The sequence below is a fragment of the Psittacula echo genome, assembly GCF_963264785.1.
Source record: "Psittacula echo genome assembly, chromosome: 6".
NCBI lineage: Eukaryota > Metazoa > Chordata > Aves > Psittaciformes > Psittacidae > Psittacula > Psittacula echo.
The window spans coordinates 37,656,079-37,675,368 of record NC_137743.1 but is presented as its reverse complement, the minus strand read 5'-3'; the positions used below and the strand labels follow the sequence as shown (position 1 = coordinate 37,675,368).

Below are 19,290 nucleotides of genomic sequence, written 5' to 3'. Positions count from 1 at the left end.
AACCCAGTAACTAAGGTGTAACACAAACCACTACTGCTAACACCAATAATAATAATGATAAGAGAAATAACAAGGGAAGAGAATGCAACACCTCAACGACTGATACCTCGACCCCACCCAGCAGTGCTCTAGCCCCTCCAGGAAACTCCCAGTTATGGGCATGACGTGCTGTGGTATGGAATACCTCTTTGGCTAGTTTGGGCCAGGTGTCCTGTATCTGCTTCCTCCCAGCTTCCCCTCCTCCCTGGCAGAGCATGAGACTCACAAAGTCCTTGCTCAGACCAAACATCAGAGTTATCAGCTCTGTTCCCAGGCCGAAAGTCAAAACCACAGCGCTGCACCAGCTACTAAGAAGGAGAAAAAATGACTGCTACTGCTGAACCAGGATAGGTATGGTATATATGAAGAAGGGGAAAATACATTTGATTTCTGGGCAGTATTCTTTTGGAAAATGTGACTAAGGTCTGTTGCAGTAGGAACAAAAATTTCAATGATATATCCAAAATAATACGCTATAAAATGAGGGGGAATGTACTTTTAAGCAAAAAACAGGATGATTTTTGAGTTTTTTTAAACAAAAAAAAGGATTGGTAGTATGAGTTCAGAACAAGCTATTAATTTCTGCTGTGTTTCAGCATGCAAGGTAAGCCCTAAACCCAAAACTGTTGGGCTGGTAGCACCATGAATATTTATCACTGTGATTATATGTATGTATAGTAATTACAGCAAGAGGGAAAAATATTTTTCGTTACAATTAATATTTGTAAATGTTTATGAAAGTACATAGAAATGGGTAAGACAAACACATGGCCTAATTAAGATGAAAAGCATGACAACTCTTGCGATTTGTTCTGAAAACTAAAGAATGTTAAAACAGTAGGACTTAATTATTTCTGTAACATATTAAATTATGCTTTATCTAGAAAACCTGTATGAGATATATCTGTAAGCATTTTTGACATTTGTACATTTCATGTCAAAAATTTAATTTATTTATTAGAATGTATGCTGTCATATATTATTACTTATTAGTATTTATTGTTCAGAAATTTAGAGTAATCTATTGTTTAAAGGCAAACCAAAAAGCATTTTATATCTGATTGCAAATTGTGTATTCTTGGACTAGTGATAAAAATTCAACTTAATAATATAAAAATGTGTGTAATAATAAACAAAAATATCTGGTCTGTATATAACATTCCAGGCATTAATAATGCTATTTTATACACAATTTCATTTGAAAAATATGTTCAAGCCAAATCTGAACTGCTGGGTTGAAGTCAAGGAAACTATGCAATGGAGGAACCAAAGTCGTCAGGTTTGATCTGCAGGAGCTTGAAGACATTATTGTCTTTCAGACTCTTGCAGGTGGTTCCCCTAATGGTTCTTGTTATTTAATGTAAAATTTTGGTTGGCTTCTGAAGAACTGGAGAAAACATAGCCATCAGCAGTGGTGTGACTGTGTGTTGTGTTTCATGGTTATTGATGATGATTTGTTTGGTCATAGTGTCTGCGTGGTGTCCTGTGGCACCCTGACTTTGCTCTGCTGAGTGCATGTCAACTGTGGCCAGAAGGAAAACATATTTGGGGTAAAAACCTGAGGGTTTTAAGACTCTCTGCTGTAAATGAACGTATTTATAGGTACAGTATAATGTGGATCTCTGCAAGAATGAAGCAGTCATTGCCTTGTGAAAGTATGGTGGGATTTGATGCTTCCAGGTGTTCGAGGTTTTAGTTCTAGATTGATACAGACCCTTCTTCCAGCATCACGCTCTCCTCCTGAAGGGTGGATGAATGTTAATTCCGTCAGTGCCATCTAATGAACAGTCTTTTTTTCTTTTTCGTACCTGTTTCCTCTAAAAGGCTCATATTTGTAGCAATATCCAAATCTACCTCTGTTTTATTGCAATATTGCACCTTGCAGACAAAGAGTGCTTGTACCTCTTGTCTGGACAGCCAGATATTCAATCATGAACTCATTTTACTGTGAATGTAGTTGTTTTACAGCAGAGATTTATAGCCTTGGATATAATTTGCAGTGCAGGAGAGTCCCTGTTGCTCTACAGGATTGTACCCTAAGTAGTCCTCTTTTTCCAGAGAGAGCTGGGTTACCTGATCTGTAATACAGATTGTGGCCATGTCCGTCAGTCTTTTGTGCTGGCAGATCTTCTGCCAGACAGAGCAAATATTCCAGTACAAATCAGGTACTGTTTTAAACTCACCTGGTGAATTGTAGATTTCAGCCTCTATATCCATAGATACACAAATATGACCTGTGTGGTCACCCAGGAGGAAGGCAAAATATATTTTTAGTTAAGTTGCATGGGAATGTAATTGAAAGATTTAGGGCAATACTATAAAAGGGTAAATCATGGTTATGTGATGCACAGAAGATTGATAAAAATACTTTAGCACCTTCACTTTTATAATTTGGTTGATATAAGTGGCAAGCTGTACTAGTCATTTTGTCTGCTGGTAATTAAAAAAAAAAAAAAAGCAAAGGCTTCTGTATTTTACTGATTTTCAGTCCTTTGGTGTAAAATAATGGACAAGACAGTAACAAAGGTCAGAACATTATCCAGACACGTTGTGGCTCTGAACCTTCAAGCACTCTCTGCTTCTTCCCATGAATATTTCTATTGAATGTACGGTAGTTCCTCAGAAATCAGCACTATGAGGTGATTCAGATGAAACACAAGCTTAATGTAAGACCAGAGTTTATGTGGATGGTGGTCCTGAAATTTGACCAGCCTCCACGGCAGTGGGGCTACTGCATGCATGATGGTCTTGCTCTATGGAAGGACCATAGCACAGTAAAATGCTTGGGATATTTTGGAAAGGAGAGCTAGGGCAGTTCCTTACAAATGTGACCTTCAGTGCAGGTTTTGTGAGGATTTGCCTATTGAAGTGGACTGTATATATTGTAGTGTTGATAGGTTTAGATAAGAATACCATAACAGCCATTGAAATGTAGGGGAGTGGGTTGTGAGATGGTAGGTTAATGATGTAGCTGTTAATTTGAATTTAGCAGTCATTTTAAATATAGGTTTCTCTTGCAGAGACAAAAGTTGAAATTTAAAGCTCTTTGGTGGTCTAAAAACAGCTTAATTCTCTAGTAGCATGGTAATAAGTACTAATCCAGCTTATGCAGTGATTGTAGTATGTCATGTTTGTGAAAGATTGCCTAACTGTGCTTTCTCTGGGTTTTATGTTAATTTTTTTAAATTAAACATAAAACCTTATAACATCTTTATGCTGAGATAAACTGTTCAATTTAACTTGTGCTCAAGCAGCAGCTGTCAGGAATTATCATGTTTCAAGCATTCTTGCCATCACCTTGTGTCTCTACCTCCTGGATACACTCCGTGGGATGATAAAGCTCACCTTGTTAGGATTTATTACTTAAATAATAACCAAGGTAAAATGAAAGTTGATGTCACACAGAATGACAACTGACATATATTTATGTTGCACGTTACATTATAATGAACTTCTCTTTCTTCCCCTTGTAATAGGTGTTAAATGGAAATACACTCCAGCATATACTCCAGTGCCCTGTGTGAGTCCATTAGCCACGTATGTGGCTGCTCTCTAGGCATGTTCATGAGGACTCGTGCTGTCAGGTGGTATTTAGGCTTATAATTCTGGAGAAATTGGTTATCACTGGTGGTTAGCAGCCTTTATGCCAGTAAAGAAGCAAGTATAAGAGCATCTCATATTCATTTGGTTTAGTTCTGTGTACTCATATTTATTGGGTTAAATTCTGAAATGTTGTGAAGTAATGCAAGCTTATTGGGAAGGGTATTTTCTAATAGTATCATCGCTAAAATGATGGATTTATTTTTCTTTTTTTCTTGCTGTAAGAAATGTAAGCGTTGTCATTTCAGGCTCTAAATCTGAATTTGTTAGTAATCGCAACAGTTTTCTCTTGACACTGGTTTACTGATGAGCTAGGCAGTGATAAGTGATGTGCTTGTTTATCAAGTCTTTGCACTTTCCATTTACAGTGGAGAAAATTTGGGTCTACTTCTTAAAAGCTTTTCAAGTTTTTGGCCTTTCTTGCCTTACTAAAGGCCCACCTTCAGCGCTCTTGAATTCCACCAGTTTGTGTATGCCAGTAGTGCAGACACTATTTTCCTTACCTGTGGTTATAACCGTTTTTTTTTTCATATTCCTCTGCTAATTATTCTGTTGGCCATCTGAGTGAGTTGAGATATTTCAGACCTACACAGTTTTGCCTAAGCTTATATCTTGGATCTCATCTGTTGTGCTCCCCGTTGCCCTTTTCTCTCCAGTTGTATTGTTAACCTTGGCACCCCCACTATCTTCTCTTTCCACTCCTGCTTTTGTGCTTTGTTCTGCACTGCTTCCTGTGTTTTCAATCTCAATTGCCATATCTCTTTTTTTTTTTTTCTCTCTCCCTTCAAATGCAGCCAAGTTCATAGATGCTGTCCTGTATCGTTTCAGTTTTCTTCCTAACTCATTGCAGAAAGCGATTTCCTGAAAAATTGGGGAAGGATAAACTATAATACAGTCCAGAAATAGACAAAATTTTGCCAAGCAACCAATTAATCTAATTTTTGTAATATTTGGGGTCTGTTTTCTCCTGTTTGTATTCTTTTGCATACCTCTAGCACTAAACTCACAGCCGTCTCTGAGAAGGCATGTTGCATTGCCTGTAGGAAGCTTTCCTGCCTCTGCTTTGAATCTGGCACCCAGGTCATTGCAAGGTTCAGAGGTTATTAGTTTTCATGAAAGATTAGTGATGACTTCAGTAAAACTATTTTTTCCTCTTAGAATGGCTTGCAATAAACCCGAGCTCATATCCTAACTGACATTCTATTTGACAGTCCCTTAAAACGGTCAAATATTTGATGAACATTCATCATATATAACATTTATCTCTTGCTTTCAGAAATCTTTCAGATCAGCATTGACTCAGGTTGATGAAGATGGATACAGGATCTGTTCTCTAGGAAGTATTTGTTCTGTAGATATAGATTATCTAACAACGGTGTATGTTACTGTAGATGATGATGTGATATATGTGGATATTTGGGGAAGTTCACGAGTTTTAAGGTTGACAGTCAGAATCATGAGTTTATAAGATTTGTGATGTAAGTTTGGCAGTAATCTTTAACACAAAATTCATGTAAAAAGAGGAAGAATGGGAAAAAATAGAATGAAGGATAGGAATAAAAAGAAACATGCTATGTTAAAAAGTAGTTTATTAAAGCTATAATACCCATTTTCTATATTTTGTTTTCCTTTTTTTCCTCTTCTCTTCATTTTGATGAGAAATGTCTAACACAAATGTCTGGCTCTGCAGTTCTCTGTAGGTTCAGTATTCAGTTTGCTTGAAAACAGTGCTAGCAGGGGACAGGAGATGCTCACATACTTTGGTTGAAATTCAGGGAAATCTGCCACTGGTTACAGTAGGGTCACAATTTGATATTACACATTTAAATACATTCATTTTCTGATAGCCTGGGAAGTTATACAAGGCTAAGATAGCAGCTTGTTAGTAGTGTTTGTGCCTGCTTTATATAATTGAAGGATGCATGCAGTATTATAGACTGTGGAATAGCTGGAGTGCTGCAGCAATTCTAAAAGGGTGCAAGGGTAGAAACAACATTTCATTATAGAGGATACCTAATAAAAATGTGAAAGTAAAACAGAAAAAGGGTGGGGGGAAAAAAACAGAAAAACCAGACCATTCTAGATAAGTGCAGTGCATAAATCAAAAGGGTTTGTGTCATAACATGAACATGTACCATTCCTGCTCATATATTGAATTTCAGTAGTCAGTTGCATAAAGAAGTAAAGTGTAATGAAACTGGCAAGCAAAGTATTCCCTAGTCAGCCTTATCTTTGTTCCATTTGCCCTTCAGATACAGCTTTTCTTGCCTTTTTCAATGAAATCCATCCAGCTTTTTTTATTTTGCATCTCTCTGTAACCGAGCTGGGAAGACCAATGAGATTTGGTGCTTTTCTAGTTGGGTTCTTAGCAGCTGCTTTTTAAGAGATCAAAACTTTGAATGCTGCTACATGGTATTAAGGCTTAGCTATTGATGTGTCCCTATAGGGGTTATGTTTTTCTTGGGGAGGAGGGAGAAGGAGAAGAGGTGACCCCTGTGAGCATGCTCACAGACAGTAAACACTGCTCTCCTTGTTTTCCAGGATCCTCTTTGCAAGCTCGGTGCTTAACCTGGCTGAACTCACTGCCCTCCGCCCTGACCTTGGCAAATTGAAAAAGGTCCTCTACTTCCATGAGAACCAATTGGTATATCCTGTCCAGAAATACCAGGAAAGGGATTTTCAGTATGGATACAACCAGATTCTTTCATGGTAGGTGTTTCTCACATTGCTCCATGTTTGTTAAGATATCCTACTATCTATAACCTTGCAGCATTGTAAGCCTGAGGAGTCCTTCTCCACATAAATGATAGCCCTATAAGCAAACTGAGATACTTAGAGGGTCCTGAAGAGAGGTCGATAAAAGTGCTGTGGCAGAAAGAATCCACTCTATAAACTTGTCTCTATTGTGTAATGCCTACTGATGCTCTGTTGGGCTACCGTGGTGTACCCATTAGTGATGGGGATTTTGAACTATGTCTTGGCCATAAGTGAGATGCTTTATTTCATGGATGCTTCGCCAAGCTGCAGCTAATCAGCTCTTGCTTGGCCATAGCTTTTACTGCATCCAACTGAAATTATATAGAGGGTTTTAGGGAAATAAACAGAAATTAAAATGTACTGCAGCACTTTTCTTGTGAAGAGAGGGCAGTAAACTTACCAGATAAATCCTTATATTTCTTTCATGCAGCATTCAGAAATCGTGCAGTGCTAAAACACCCAGATGTTTTAAAAGCTGTGGCACTTTATTGTTGCTGAAACCAAATGTATTTCTTGAATATGAGTTAATGAAAGAAGTTAATAACAGCAACACTGAAAAGCTTTGTGGTTAGGCACTATACAGACTAAAGTGAAACACTTTTTTTTTTAACTGAAATTCATTTCCATGATCTTTCTCGCCTGTTAGTAGGAGAATTATTAGGAATAGGGATTGAGCGTTTTATGGCACAAATTAAGCTTTTGCATCTTTATAATATAAGCCAGTTGATACTGAAATTTCTCAAATAATGATCTCTATGCTCTGGCCATTCTGGAGCTGCTTCTGTCACAACATTTGCAACATGTTTCACTTATTGAGCAGTAAAGATAGGGAACTGTAGTATTTTTTGAAAACTGTAGCAGCTGTTTTCAGATGTTACAACAAAAAGATGTATTTTTTGGCACTGGGGGCAGGGAATACCCTTTTTTTTTTTTTTTGCACATATATATGTTGTTTTGTTATGGCAGTTATTTTTCACACAGCTATTGTAAACTGACAAACATCCTCAAAATACGCATTTTTAAGATTTTAAAAGTATCTTTTTTTATTAGGAAAAATAAAGATGACATCCATTCTGCCTTGTTCAGACTCCAATAGCTTCTCCATGTAATTATATATGTGTGTTCCATTTCTGTTGCTGCAGAAACTCCATTTCTAACAGCAGATAGAAGCTGTCTCCTCTGTACTGTTAGTTGCTACCTACATCTGAAAAGAAATGCCATCTTCCCATCTTCCAAATCTGTTAGAAATAGGAAAATATATCTTTACAGTTTTGCATAGAGGTTTTTGGAGATGATTAAAATAAAGAGCACTCTGAATCTTCAAGTTGGTGCTTTGGATTATTAAGAAAGAGATTTTTTTTTTTTTCCCCTCCCCACTGTTACTGGGGAGTTAATGTAGTAAAATCACACTTTTCAGTGGTGGCTGAGATTTCTTTTAGCTGCTCAGGCAGTAATGGGATCTTTCTAATTTGACAGTGGTATGCAGAGCCTGCAGGAAAAAGGCAGGTTAGACTTCATGCACAGGAGAAGCAGACATGATACAATTAGAGACTTTGCTACATGTCAGAGAGCAGTAAGGAAATGTGCCATGCTCCTGCGCTGTCTCATGTCATCTGTAAACCCATACAGCAAAGACGACTGGATCATTTGTACAAAAATGAGACCAGTGGGTTAAAAACCGTAGGTGGGGGAGAGGGTGGAATTCCTGCAGCCTGCTTGAAAAGGATTGTTTCTCTCTGTTGTTGTTCTTTTTGCTTTTCCTGCTGACCGCTGCTGCTTCGGTGAGCAGTGGCAGTTTTCTCTTGACCAGACAGCAGAGAGATGCAGTGAGGATGAATGACAGCCTCTCACCTCAAATATACTTTTCACCAACCTAATGACTTATGAACACATGTCCTCAATGTATCTTATGACCCATGGGTCTGTATCACAATATATAACATACTGAGAAAACCAACTGGCCATAAAGCATTTCTTACCTCCGTTAGTGTTGCGTGTTTGCCAGTGTAGCTAAGATTGTGTCAGCATTTCCAGAATAAACTTCCAGGTTGTCTGATTTAAAGTGTAGATGAGGCCCTCAGTGACATGGTTTAGTGGTGGTCTTGGCAGTCCTGGAGTAATGGTTGGACTTGATGATCTTAAAAGTCTTTTCAAACCTAGTTGAGTCAATGATTCTATAGCTCCTTGATTTCTCCAGGCTGACTAAGTGGAGAAATAATACCTATGTTATCATTTAACCTAATTTTAAAATTATTGATCCATGTGATTTTAAAATACAGCAGTAAAGAACAAAACATGACAACAATATGCCAATTTTTATCAAACTTTTTTTTGGTACTTTGTGCTATGTATTTTATATATTATAAATTATTAATATATTATCATACATATATATTTGGTGGATATAGTTCTAATCAGGATTATGTATGCATAGGTTAAAATGACATTCCGTATCTCTAGTAACCTGCTACCTGCCACTCACGGTCAGTTGAAGGTAGGTTAACCAAAAGTAAGTCGCCCTTCAGTAGAAAGGAGTATTTATAAGGAATTTCGATTTTCTTCCAAGTTTACTTCTACTGAAGTTTTGTTACAGTAGGCTTTACCTCTTTATATTTTAAGAGACAATGACAGTAATACTGTTTTTACCATTTTATGAATGGAAAGTAATCCACAAATAGAATGGGATGTGCTCCTTTAGATTAGTGATAGCAATTTATTACTTAGTTAAAAAAAAGTTTAAAAATATTTCAAAGAGTGAATAGACAGAAGTCAAGACATTTCTGATTAAGGTACATATGTTTCTCCCAATTCACATGAAAAGGCTGATTTTAATTAGCATTCCACTTGCACCTTTTGTTTGTTTACGAGAATATGTGTCCTGTTTCCACTGCATGCAAAATAATTCCATTCCTTTTCTGCAGCAGTATGCTCATTAATCTTAACCACTTTTTACAGCTTGGTTGCTGATGTTGTGGTGTTCAACTCTGCTTTTAATATGGAATCGTTTCTTACATCCATTGGAAAATTTATGAAGCTGATTCCTGACCACAGACCTAAGGATTTGGAAGAAATAATCAGACCGAAGTGCCAAGTTCTTTATTTTCCAGTCAGGTTTCCTGATGTGAGCAGGTCAGTACATTTTCCACGTCATAAATTGCTTCCAGCCTGTCAGAACTCTCTATTTATGGTGATGTTCCAGCTAATCAGCTAAAGCCTTGTTAATGAAAGAGTATGATAACATGCAAAATCCCCTAATTGATAAATGTATTTCAATAATTAGAGGCTATTCAGGCAGTGTCTGACCTGCTGAGCCTGTCCTGAGCACGTCATACAAACTTGCATTGTTCAGGATGAGTGATTTCCCACTTGTTTTAGTGATTTCCCACTTGTTCTAGTCTTTAAGGAGTTGCCTTCTCCCAGCTCTGTATATGTTTGAACAGGAGAGGTCAAGGAGGAGAAAGAAATGCTAGAAAACTGTAAAAGTGATAAGCCAGTAGTTAAGAAGCTAAATTTCCCTTGGTGTGTTGCAGTGGGAATTTATTCTCTCCTCCCCCCTCCTACCTCTTCTTTTATTGCTTTCCAGGTAGGTGAAAAGCATGCCAGTAGCAGGGAGCAGACCTGCAGATGTTGGCATTAGCTGCAGTGGTAGCTGTTCTTCAGTCTTTCTCAGTTACTCTAAAGGACGTTTTTTATTACCCTTGTTTCAGAGCCTGTCTTGAAATTAGCAGTGGGTTATGTGGCTCAAAGGGAACATTACCTAGATCCTTTTCACTTTTGATTAAACCTAGCACAATTGTTTTTCCTCTTACAAGGGACTCTCCTCCCACCAAACAGGAACTTTGCTTCAATGGGACTGGCACTAAATAGAGTATGATTCTGCAATTTGATTATACTCTTAAAGCCAACACGATGCTGGGTATGTTTTTTTTAATCTGAAATAAGGATGGAAAGCACCATAATGACTTTGCCAGAATACAGCTTTTGATCTGATAATAAGTTCTGGCCACACTTGATGTCTCTGTCACCCACCAGCTCGTACTTAACAGTTCTGTCAGAGGATAGGCTGAATATACATTTGTGGTAGTTTGGGGTAGGGAGACTTCTGGTACAGAAGCTGAGGTTATGCTCTCCATTAATGCTCACTCTGCAAGGTTTGCATTTCAGTGTCTTGGAAAACTTTATATTCCAAAGCACTGATGCAAATCATTTAGAAATCAATGTTTAAAGTTAAGTCTTTAAACCTATGTTTTCAGCAAGTGGGTTAAAATCCTCCACTGTTCTTTAGGGACTTGGCTGAACAGTACCCTGCCTGTGTATCTTTGAGGGTCTACTACTGCTTCTTAGAGATCATATTTTTCAAGAGCAAGGCAATGCTATGAATGCTCAGCATATTTGATATCGAGCCACTTTAAAAGGGTCTTGTGGCTTTGGCATACTTTTGGAAGTCATGTAGCCCAAGCCTCGTTTTGGAGATGAAGTTGTGATAACCCTGTCTCATATATTAAATCAGCTCTTTTGCACTTGTCAGCCCTGGCAGATGGGGTCAAATGAGACCTGACAAATTAGTCTGAAGTCATACACTCAGTGATCATTTGTCCAAAGCAGAAGGTGATAAAGTGGGTAAAATCATTAGACTACTACCCAAACTGGTAAAGGAGGAAGATGTCACATTTTATTGTGTGCTCTTCTTAATGTACTGGTCTGGTATTAAATCTCATTTCACAAAGCAGGACACCTTTCATGTTTTAATTGTGATTGTTGCACTTGAAATTATATCAAAAAGCTATTTTCAGCAGTGATGGACAAAATTAAGATGTTCATAGACAACTGTGTGTCTGTAAAACTTTTTCAGCAGAGTAACCAGAAAGACAGATTAACTATATGTTCTATTATTTCTAATACATAATGAATTCAACAATTAATTCTTGTGTAAGATCTGGGTGTTTTTAGCCAAATCCCAGTATAATCAGAGTTAAAAAAATGATGGAAGGAAGGACTGCTTCTGCATGACTCTGAAGTTTTTTGGGGTTTTGACCTTCAGCTGCAACCAATATTTATTATTTCTTTTCAAGATCATGTTTTAAATAATGTTGAATGCACCTGATGTTTTGGCAACTGAATGCTGGTTTGTTTTTTTCTTTAACTCAGTCTGCATTAGTATAGTGACTGAGTGAGTTATTAGTATAGTGACTTAGTATAGAGACTGAGGAGAAAAAGGGAGTGGAGATTGAGGAGAAAAAGGCTAAGAAAAGTTGTGTCCAAGCTAAAATTTATAAAGCAAGCTCTTAGCCCAGAGTGTTTTTCAAGTTATTTTCAAATGGTAATTTGCTTTATCCAAACCAAACTCATACAGTGTAAGTAAGTGATTATTTGCATGACTGAATCATTTCAGTGCCTGCAGTCTTTTTAAAATGCATAATTTTGTTGAGATGTTAGGAAAATATTTTAAAATTCTGAAGGCAAAATAACCAGGGTGATTTTTTTTTTTTCATTGACCTCTTTTATTTTGTGTGTGAATGTCTCAGGGTGTGTTTGTGTCTGAAACATAATCTGCGTTTTGAATTTGGGAGAGAGGTAGTCAAAGAAATCATCCTCATGCATGTGATGGTGATCTTTTAAGATATTTTAAGATTAATATTGCAATTATAGAGCAAAATATATCTGACCCTTGAGAAAGAGCATGTCGCATGGGTTAATCTGGAAGCGTATCTACCTCTTAATGTAATTACTGTAGGTGATGGGTACACAAACTAGCAGAAGCAGCACAGTAAATGAAGGTATAAGGAGGGGCATTACCCTAGGAAATACTTGTGAGTACTATTAGAGGTACTGTTAGATATATGTATAATGTATCTTTAAATGTTTCAGATGGGCACCTAATCACTGCTTTTTTGCATTTAAGAAGAAGTTATCAATGCTTTTTAATAAAAATTCTTCTTTTTAATAAATATTTGTCATAAAGGCACAATTTGTGTTCCCAGAGCAAACTGCCAGACTGTGGTCCTTATCTGACAATGAGAGGAGGTGAAAGGATTTGAGGGTTTAGCAGAATGAGAAATTTACTGACTTAATCCACCTGTTTTCTGGTTCTCAGAATGACTAGCTTCCATATTGCTTCCTGTGGTGCCACAACTCCTCCATATATAATCACCCTCTATCATTCCTGACTTTGGAATTCTCCTCTTCATGCATTCTGATGAAGTGTATTATGTAGAAATACATATTGGAGTACTTCTAAGCCTGGAGTGAAAAAGGCCTTCAGAGTTGTGTCTGTCACTTCATAGTGCATAGGTATTTCAGAAGGTGTAGACCAGTAGATGACCTTATTTATGCTGCATATCAGTGTATGGGGTTTTATAACACAGGGAATTAAATACATTGTAATTCATCCTTACACTGTCATTGGCTTAATTTCAGTATGTTTTCTGTTTTAATGTAAATAAAATCCTAAATGTTTTGGGCTTGGTTTTGTTTTTCTGTACAATCAATAGAGTCTGTTTTGATACAACCTGTTTCCACTTTTGCACTGGAAAACAATGGTCCAGGAAGAAAATCGCCTTTCTAGTGATGCTGTCTTTGGTATTCTCATCTCTATTTGCCATCAGAGCCTGCTGGAATACCTCTGCAAGGTCTTTGGTGATACTTTGTATGAATTCTCTTGGTTCATCTGCATCCATTGCTGTGTGTGGCAGTCAGCAGAGTGAGGTCAGATTAGGTACTCCTTGGAATTCATTTAAATTAGAATTGTAATGTAGATTTTGCTTATTATTTCTATTCCTCTGACTGTAGTATATCTTTATTATGATCATGGTGTGGTAGAAGAGGAAGATGTTTTTATAAGCAACAATGGAGTAAAGTTCCTAAGAGCTTAAAATGCACATTGGACTAAGGTGAAATAATATAAAAGAAACATGAGAGGATGAGGATTACAGCAGAAAACAAAAATAGTTTCTTTTAAGTGGAACTTGTTATCGAGCATCTTGTACTATCTGTTACACATTTTGATGCAGAATTAAAAACTTTAGACTGTTCTTTCTTAATTTGTTTTTATAACTTAGTGCAGTTAACAGGACATTTTCAACGATGCGATTTTATATTTTTTTAGTTATAGTTGTAAGAGAGGCAGAATTTGCAATTTAGAGAGTACTTTAGGGACAGTCAGGGGAGTTCCTTGATAAAGCATAAGTTTTTAAAAGACGCTGATAGGATCTCTTTTACGGAAATGTGACTATCACATGTGGGGGAGCCTGTTTTGGGGAAAATAGAAAAAAAAAATGCATCAGTTGGACCAGGCTTGCAGGGCTGAGCTGCAGACCTCTGTTTAGATAATTAAGGGAATCTAATCATATCATTATACAATAGCTTTGCTGTGCAAGAAAAATACATATGTCAACAAGCAAGGAGAGTCTTGTGTCCATGGAAGCTCAAAGCTATAGATGGGCACTGGGGACATGTTTGTGTTGCACAGAGAGAAGTTCAGCAGTGGTACCCATGTGAGCTCTAGTGAACTGTCTTGCATATAGGAAGCAGTATACCTTAGAAGAGCAGTTTTTTGGCTAATTAACCTTCCAGTAAAATAGCATATATTAATTTAGGTGGAGTACTGTGCTAATGATAGTGATTCTGGTACCGAAGCTAGCTACTGCCTTTGGTGGTGGCTTAGGCATCTCCTAATGGGTGTGCCGTGCTCTCTCTGGTAGGTATAGCCTCCCTGCCACCACGGTTTATGGGTAGTTAACATAATTAGAAAATGCCAATAGACTGCTTCTACCTTGGGGCTTGCTGCTGAAGAACTGGGTGATGGAAATTACTCCTCTAAATGTCTTTCCTCCTCACCTGCTGCGAGCCGGTTTTGAGGGTTAATGTTGGCACGCTGAGTTACGCAACAAGCATGAGGGATGCTGTCAAGATGTGGGACACAGCACCTTGTGGGAGGTGAGTGTGGTATGTGTTCAAAAGGGGCATGAAATGAAGTTTTTCAGCTCTGGAGCCTTTAGTAGCAGGTCATTTACCTTCTGCATCTGTAGGGTAAGTGGTAAGTGCAGGTAGCTGCACCTACAGTAAGGGGGTGGTGGTTGAATGAAGGGTGCCTCAAGCATCCATATTCAGTGGGGCTTTCTTACATGATGCTTCCTCTGTATATGCATTGTGTGCCACTGGGGAGGTGGGTGATGATGCAGGAGTTTCCATTCTTGCTCTGGAGCGTGAAGGAGTAGCAATTACCCCAGTCTGGTCTTCCATGTAGAACATGCCAGTTTTATCCCCAAAATAATTATCCCCAGAATTCTCCAGCAGAAGACTGAGAGTGCCCTTCTAGAGGAGGTCCTGGCTGAACAGTCTGCTGGGATGTATTCATTTTGAAAACTTTCTAAAAAGTAGTTTCATCTATTCAGGGATAAGAATAGTTTTACTGACTCTTATCTGTCGTATAGGTATTCCGCTAAATGCTATCATAATACCCATTTAGTCTCACAATAGCTCACAAGGATACTTAAGCAGAATTCTCTGTGCAACCTAGTTTTTTATTATGTTGGGTATTGCTCATGTTGCAGACAACACATTCCCGTAAAACTTGCATTTTGTATTTACAGAGAAATTTCTCTGGAGAGTTAAGGTCTTGTAAAACATTCTTGTTCTACAGCGTGAACGAATTATTGTACTCTGGGGAATTAAAAGTGAAGTGTACTGAAGAAAAGAATTTTTTCATTAAAATGCAGTTTATATTGATAAAACAGATTACTAGCATTTGATGAAATGTGAAACTTGGATCTACACATATTGCTAAATCGCCAGTAGGTTTGTTTTGGCAAGAAGAATAGTATGTAACGTATATCAGGACCAATCGTTATACAGTACCTGTTAGTTTTGTATTAGATTAAATTGTCTTTCACTAAAGTACTTGAAAAAAATCCTACTATATCTGTATCTTGAAGTAGCAGAATGTGGTAACCAAGAATATTAGAAAATAAAAGCTGTCGTGTTATCAGTTTTGGCACAGTCATTTATCAATCAGTATTTTAAACATTGACAAGTGGTAATTTAATAGGGAATGACCCTGTTGGCAGGAAGTTCTAATGACAGATGATGCAAACTCATTTATCACTATGGGGCTGTGCTGGCTTCTTACCTTTCTCAGTATCACAGCTCATATATTCCAAGTCTGGGATGTGAGAAGCCACAAAGGGCAAAACCTGTGGCACCAAGCCTATAACCACTCCCATCTAATCTGATTAACCCCTTAGCTGCAAATTTCTCTGCAGTATATCTGGTAAGATCTAAAAGTTCTCATATTGATTTAAATGCCATTTGATTTTTAAGTAGGCTTTGCCATAATGCTTATAAGCATTTTCCGATAGTCAGTTTTTTGGAAATGTTCAAGTTGTGTCACTTTGAGTAGGAAGTTGAGACACGCTGGTACTTGGCTTTCAAAAACAAACTGCATTCTAATAATTAATAGCACATTTCATTAGCAGGCATTAAAAATATTGCATGTGGTGCCTATACAATGGGCAGCTATTATTATTATTATCATCATCATTGCTACTCCAGAAGGAAATTGATGCATTCAGAGGTTTAATTGATTAGTGCATATTCATGTGGGAAGTCAGTGGTAGAGTCACGACTAGACTGGATTATTATGTGCTTCCATGCATAATAATTTCTGTGTTGCTTGTAAGGAGAATAGACTACCTTGCTGTAATAAGTGTGGACATTTGTAGTTGAGAGATGTCATGGGAGAGGAGGTGAAAATGACACCTTCATCAGCAAGCCGTATGGATGGCACTTTTAATTCTTATGGTCCATCAATAAAACAGTAATTAAACTGTACTTACATGGAATAAAAATAATAATATATTTTTACCTTAATTTTTACAGTAGCAAAAGTTTTCATTGATTTGATGATTTTATGTTAACTTCTTTACAGCATAATGAATGCAAGCCCTGCTTTGGGCTTCCTCCATCTTCCTGCTGTTCTCTGTCAGTTCCGTTTTCTTTTCGCAACAGAATCTTACTCCTCGAGGCTTGGACTAGGTTAAATATCATCCCCATACAGTATAATTCAGATATGAAATCCTTTCAGAGTTTGCATCAAATTGTTGTAAGATGTAAGTTTAAATTTAATTTGTTAAAATTGTCATGGCAGACTTGTGTGTAGGGTAGAAAAAGGCTATTGATTAATGGTAGAAGCCTACGAAGTGCTAAATACCCTAATTTTCACTGCAGTTATTGAGGGCTGAAGGTGCTTGGCACTCTGTGTGAGCACAGTGTTAACAGGGGTTGAAAGAGGTGGCATACAAAACTAAATGCTGAGTATTGAGTGATGTGGCTGCTTCCACTTCAGTTCCAATCCATGTGAAGGTACAGACTTAAAATCCTTCACGTGTGTGAAAGATGGTTTTTATAGACAAAGCTGTCCCTGTGGAATTCTGCATTTTAAAATGCTGCCCTTCAGTATTTGGACAATTCCATATTTTTTATTACGAAATTCATGTATATTACATAGAAACAGAGGTGGATTTTTTTTGTTGTTCTTTAAAGTGATTTCATGCTTACAGAATTGTAACAGAGAGAGGAGTCGTGTTGGGCATACTATTTCTTAGTTGCTGCATGAAGTAGTGACAGAAGCTTATTGCTTAAATATTCTGGGTAGTTGTTGTGTTGTAATATAATGGGAAAGAAAGTAGGTGATGTGCTACAAATTGCAGAAAAGATAAGGAATAGGAAGGGATATCTGACTTTTTGGAGATTCTTCACTGAGAATACAGAATGTTTTGAGAAATGATTTTCAGGGGAACGAAGGAATCTCTGTTACCAGTCGTGGGGCAATGGCAATACCTTTAGAAAAAGAATGCAGTACTAGTTTTGGGGAAAAAAAGCTCCAAAACAATGAAAACCCAAGGAAGCAGGACCTTTTAAAAGAGTGGTTGAATGGATAACCTTCCAAATCATTATTAAATATGAAACTAAAACTTAAGTGGGTTGGATGTGCTTCGAGCACTGTTGTGTGCTAGATTGCAGACCAATTCAAGATAAAGTCAGAGATACGATGAGATGGTAAGTGTCAGTGGAGAAGATACAAAGACTTTCTATGGGGATTTCAGAGAATAAAGAATAAGAGAACAAAATGACATGATGGAATACATAAAATCACAGTTTTAAGTTTGAAGAAGAAATTTGAAACAGAGCTCTCCAGGCCTATGGAGATGACCTTTATGTAATGTGTAGGAACAAGTTTGTACAGATGCTTCATTTATACGTAACAAAATGGGATGAAGTTAAATTATTTTTAATTTTGTTAAATCACAGATAACTTCTTTGATGTTCAAAGACTGTTTTAATCTGTTTAGGTTTTTTCTTTTTTTGCTTTTGCATTTGTGGACATTTAATATTTTATAATTTGGACTGCTGTGTCTCCCAAATGAAATAATCCTCATTTTCCTTAAATAATTCAAAAAAATCCCAATGTAAACATACCAGAAGTGCTTTCAAGGTAGGAGGCTGTTCGCCTTTACTATAGAAAAGATGCATGTCTAAATAGTAATGAACATTCATCAGAGTTTAGGGCATACAAGCACCAAGTAGTAGGGATGCTAGTTGGAGAGCTATGAGAGATCCAAGTCCAGTAACAATTTCTCAGCTTCTTTTTCCTTAAGTATTCCAATTCAACTATTCAGCCTTTGAATACCTAAGGGGGGGCTACAGGATATCTGGAAAGGGTCGGTTTTATGTAGTGATAGGACAAGGGGGAATGACTTTAAACTGACAGAGGGTAGATTTTGATTAGATATTAGGAAGCAGTTCTTTACTGTGAGGCACTGGAACAGGTTTCCTGGAGAAGCTGTGGCTGCCCCATCCCTGGCAGTATTCAAGGCCAGGTTGGATGGGGCTTTGAGCAACCAGGTCTAGTGGAAGGTGTCCCTGCCAATGGCAGGGGGATTGGAACTAGGTGATCTTTAAGGTTACTTCCAACCCAAATCACTCTGTGATCTATGATAAGTATGTATGAGAAGAGATCTTTGGTATATAATAAGAGGTGTATTGCCTTTTTTAGCAGTGGGGCATTCTGTGTGTTGAGAAATCCATATTTGCAGTAGAGGGGTTTTGGATATTGTATAACAAGATATTATTCTGTTCAGTCTGTTTTTCAACCAATGTTATAGATACTAACTATAGCCAGAAAGAATTAGATATTAAGTTGAATCAGTCAACCTCTGTTTCTCTGAATTTTAGCATGAATTCCTCATAAAAACTGTGCCAGTTTCCTATGACTCCTAAGTATTGCTCACGTTAGGCTTACAGAAAACTAAAGACTTTGTCTTTGGCGTGCTGTATTTCCTGTCCCACTTACAACCTTGGGACTCATCAGCAGACCACGTTTTCTCTTTTTTTGTCAGTGCCCAACCGGCCATGGGGCTAATGGTGTGCAATGTCTTGCCATCATGACAGAGCCCTCATCTTTCCATTTTACCTCTTTTGTGAGCCCTTTTTGTTTAGAAGCCACAATTGTCAGTTCTGCACCAGTTGCAGACACTCTGATTTCTCCAGGATAGATTTGGTATTATGTTCCCTTCTCTGTGCCAGAATACTCATCATGGATGCTCTGCATTGGGGTTACTTGACTTTGCCCTCAAAACCTCCCAGAAGTATTCACAGTCATGTTGTCCTTTAAATGCTCTGAGCATTTTTCATCTCCAGCTGTTGGTTCTCATATATGTTAAACAGAGAAGCAAGCAGATCTTCCTTCCCTTGGTCACTTTTGATTCTAATTGGTGAAGTAGTGTATATGGCTATGAAAGTAAACACTGACTGAAAAGAATGTGCAGGCATTTAGTCAGTTTGCTGCTGGAGATGCCCCAAGCAGCAGTGTAGCTGCACCATACCAAAGTAAAAAAA

The 19,290-nt window shown here is 37.6% G+C and overlaps 1 protein-coding gene across 7 annotated transcripts in view; it reads left to right on the top strand.

Moving 5' to 3' along the window:
* The window catches only part of GTDC1 (glycosyltransferase like domain containing 1), a gene marked incomplete at its 5' end in the record, with an annotated part of 127,781 nt that overhangs the window by 26,254 nt on the left and 82,237 nt on the right, over positions 1–19,290 (top strand). For 5 of the 7 annotated variants that reach the window (XM_080620670.1, XM_080620669.1, XM_080620668.1 and 2 more), the window contains 2 exons: positions 6,181–6,348; positions 9,352–9,525. The exons of 1 other annotated variant lie outside the window; for it this stretch is intronic. In XM_080620670.1, the coding sequence (XP_080476796.1) occupies positions 6,181–6,348; positions 9,352–9,525 (342 nt within the window). The remainder of the gene's footprint in view (positions 1–6,180; positions 6,349–9,351; positions 9,526–19,290) is intronic. One more of the 7 variants, XM_080620666.1, reaches the window with a different exon arrangement.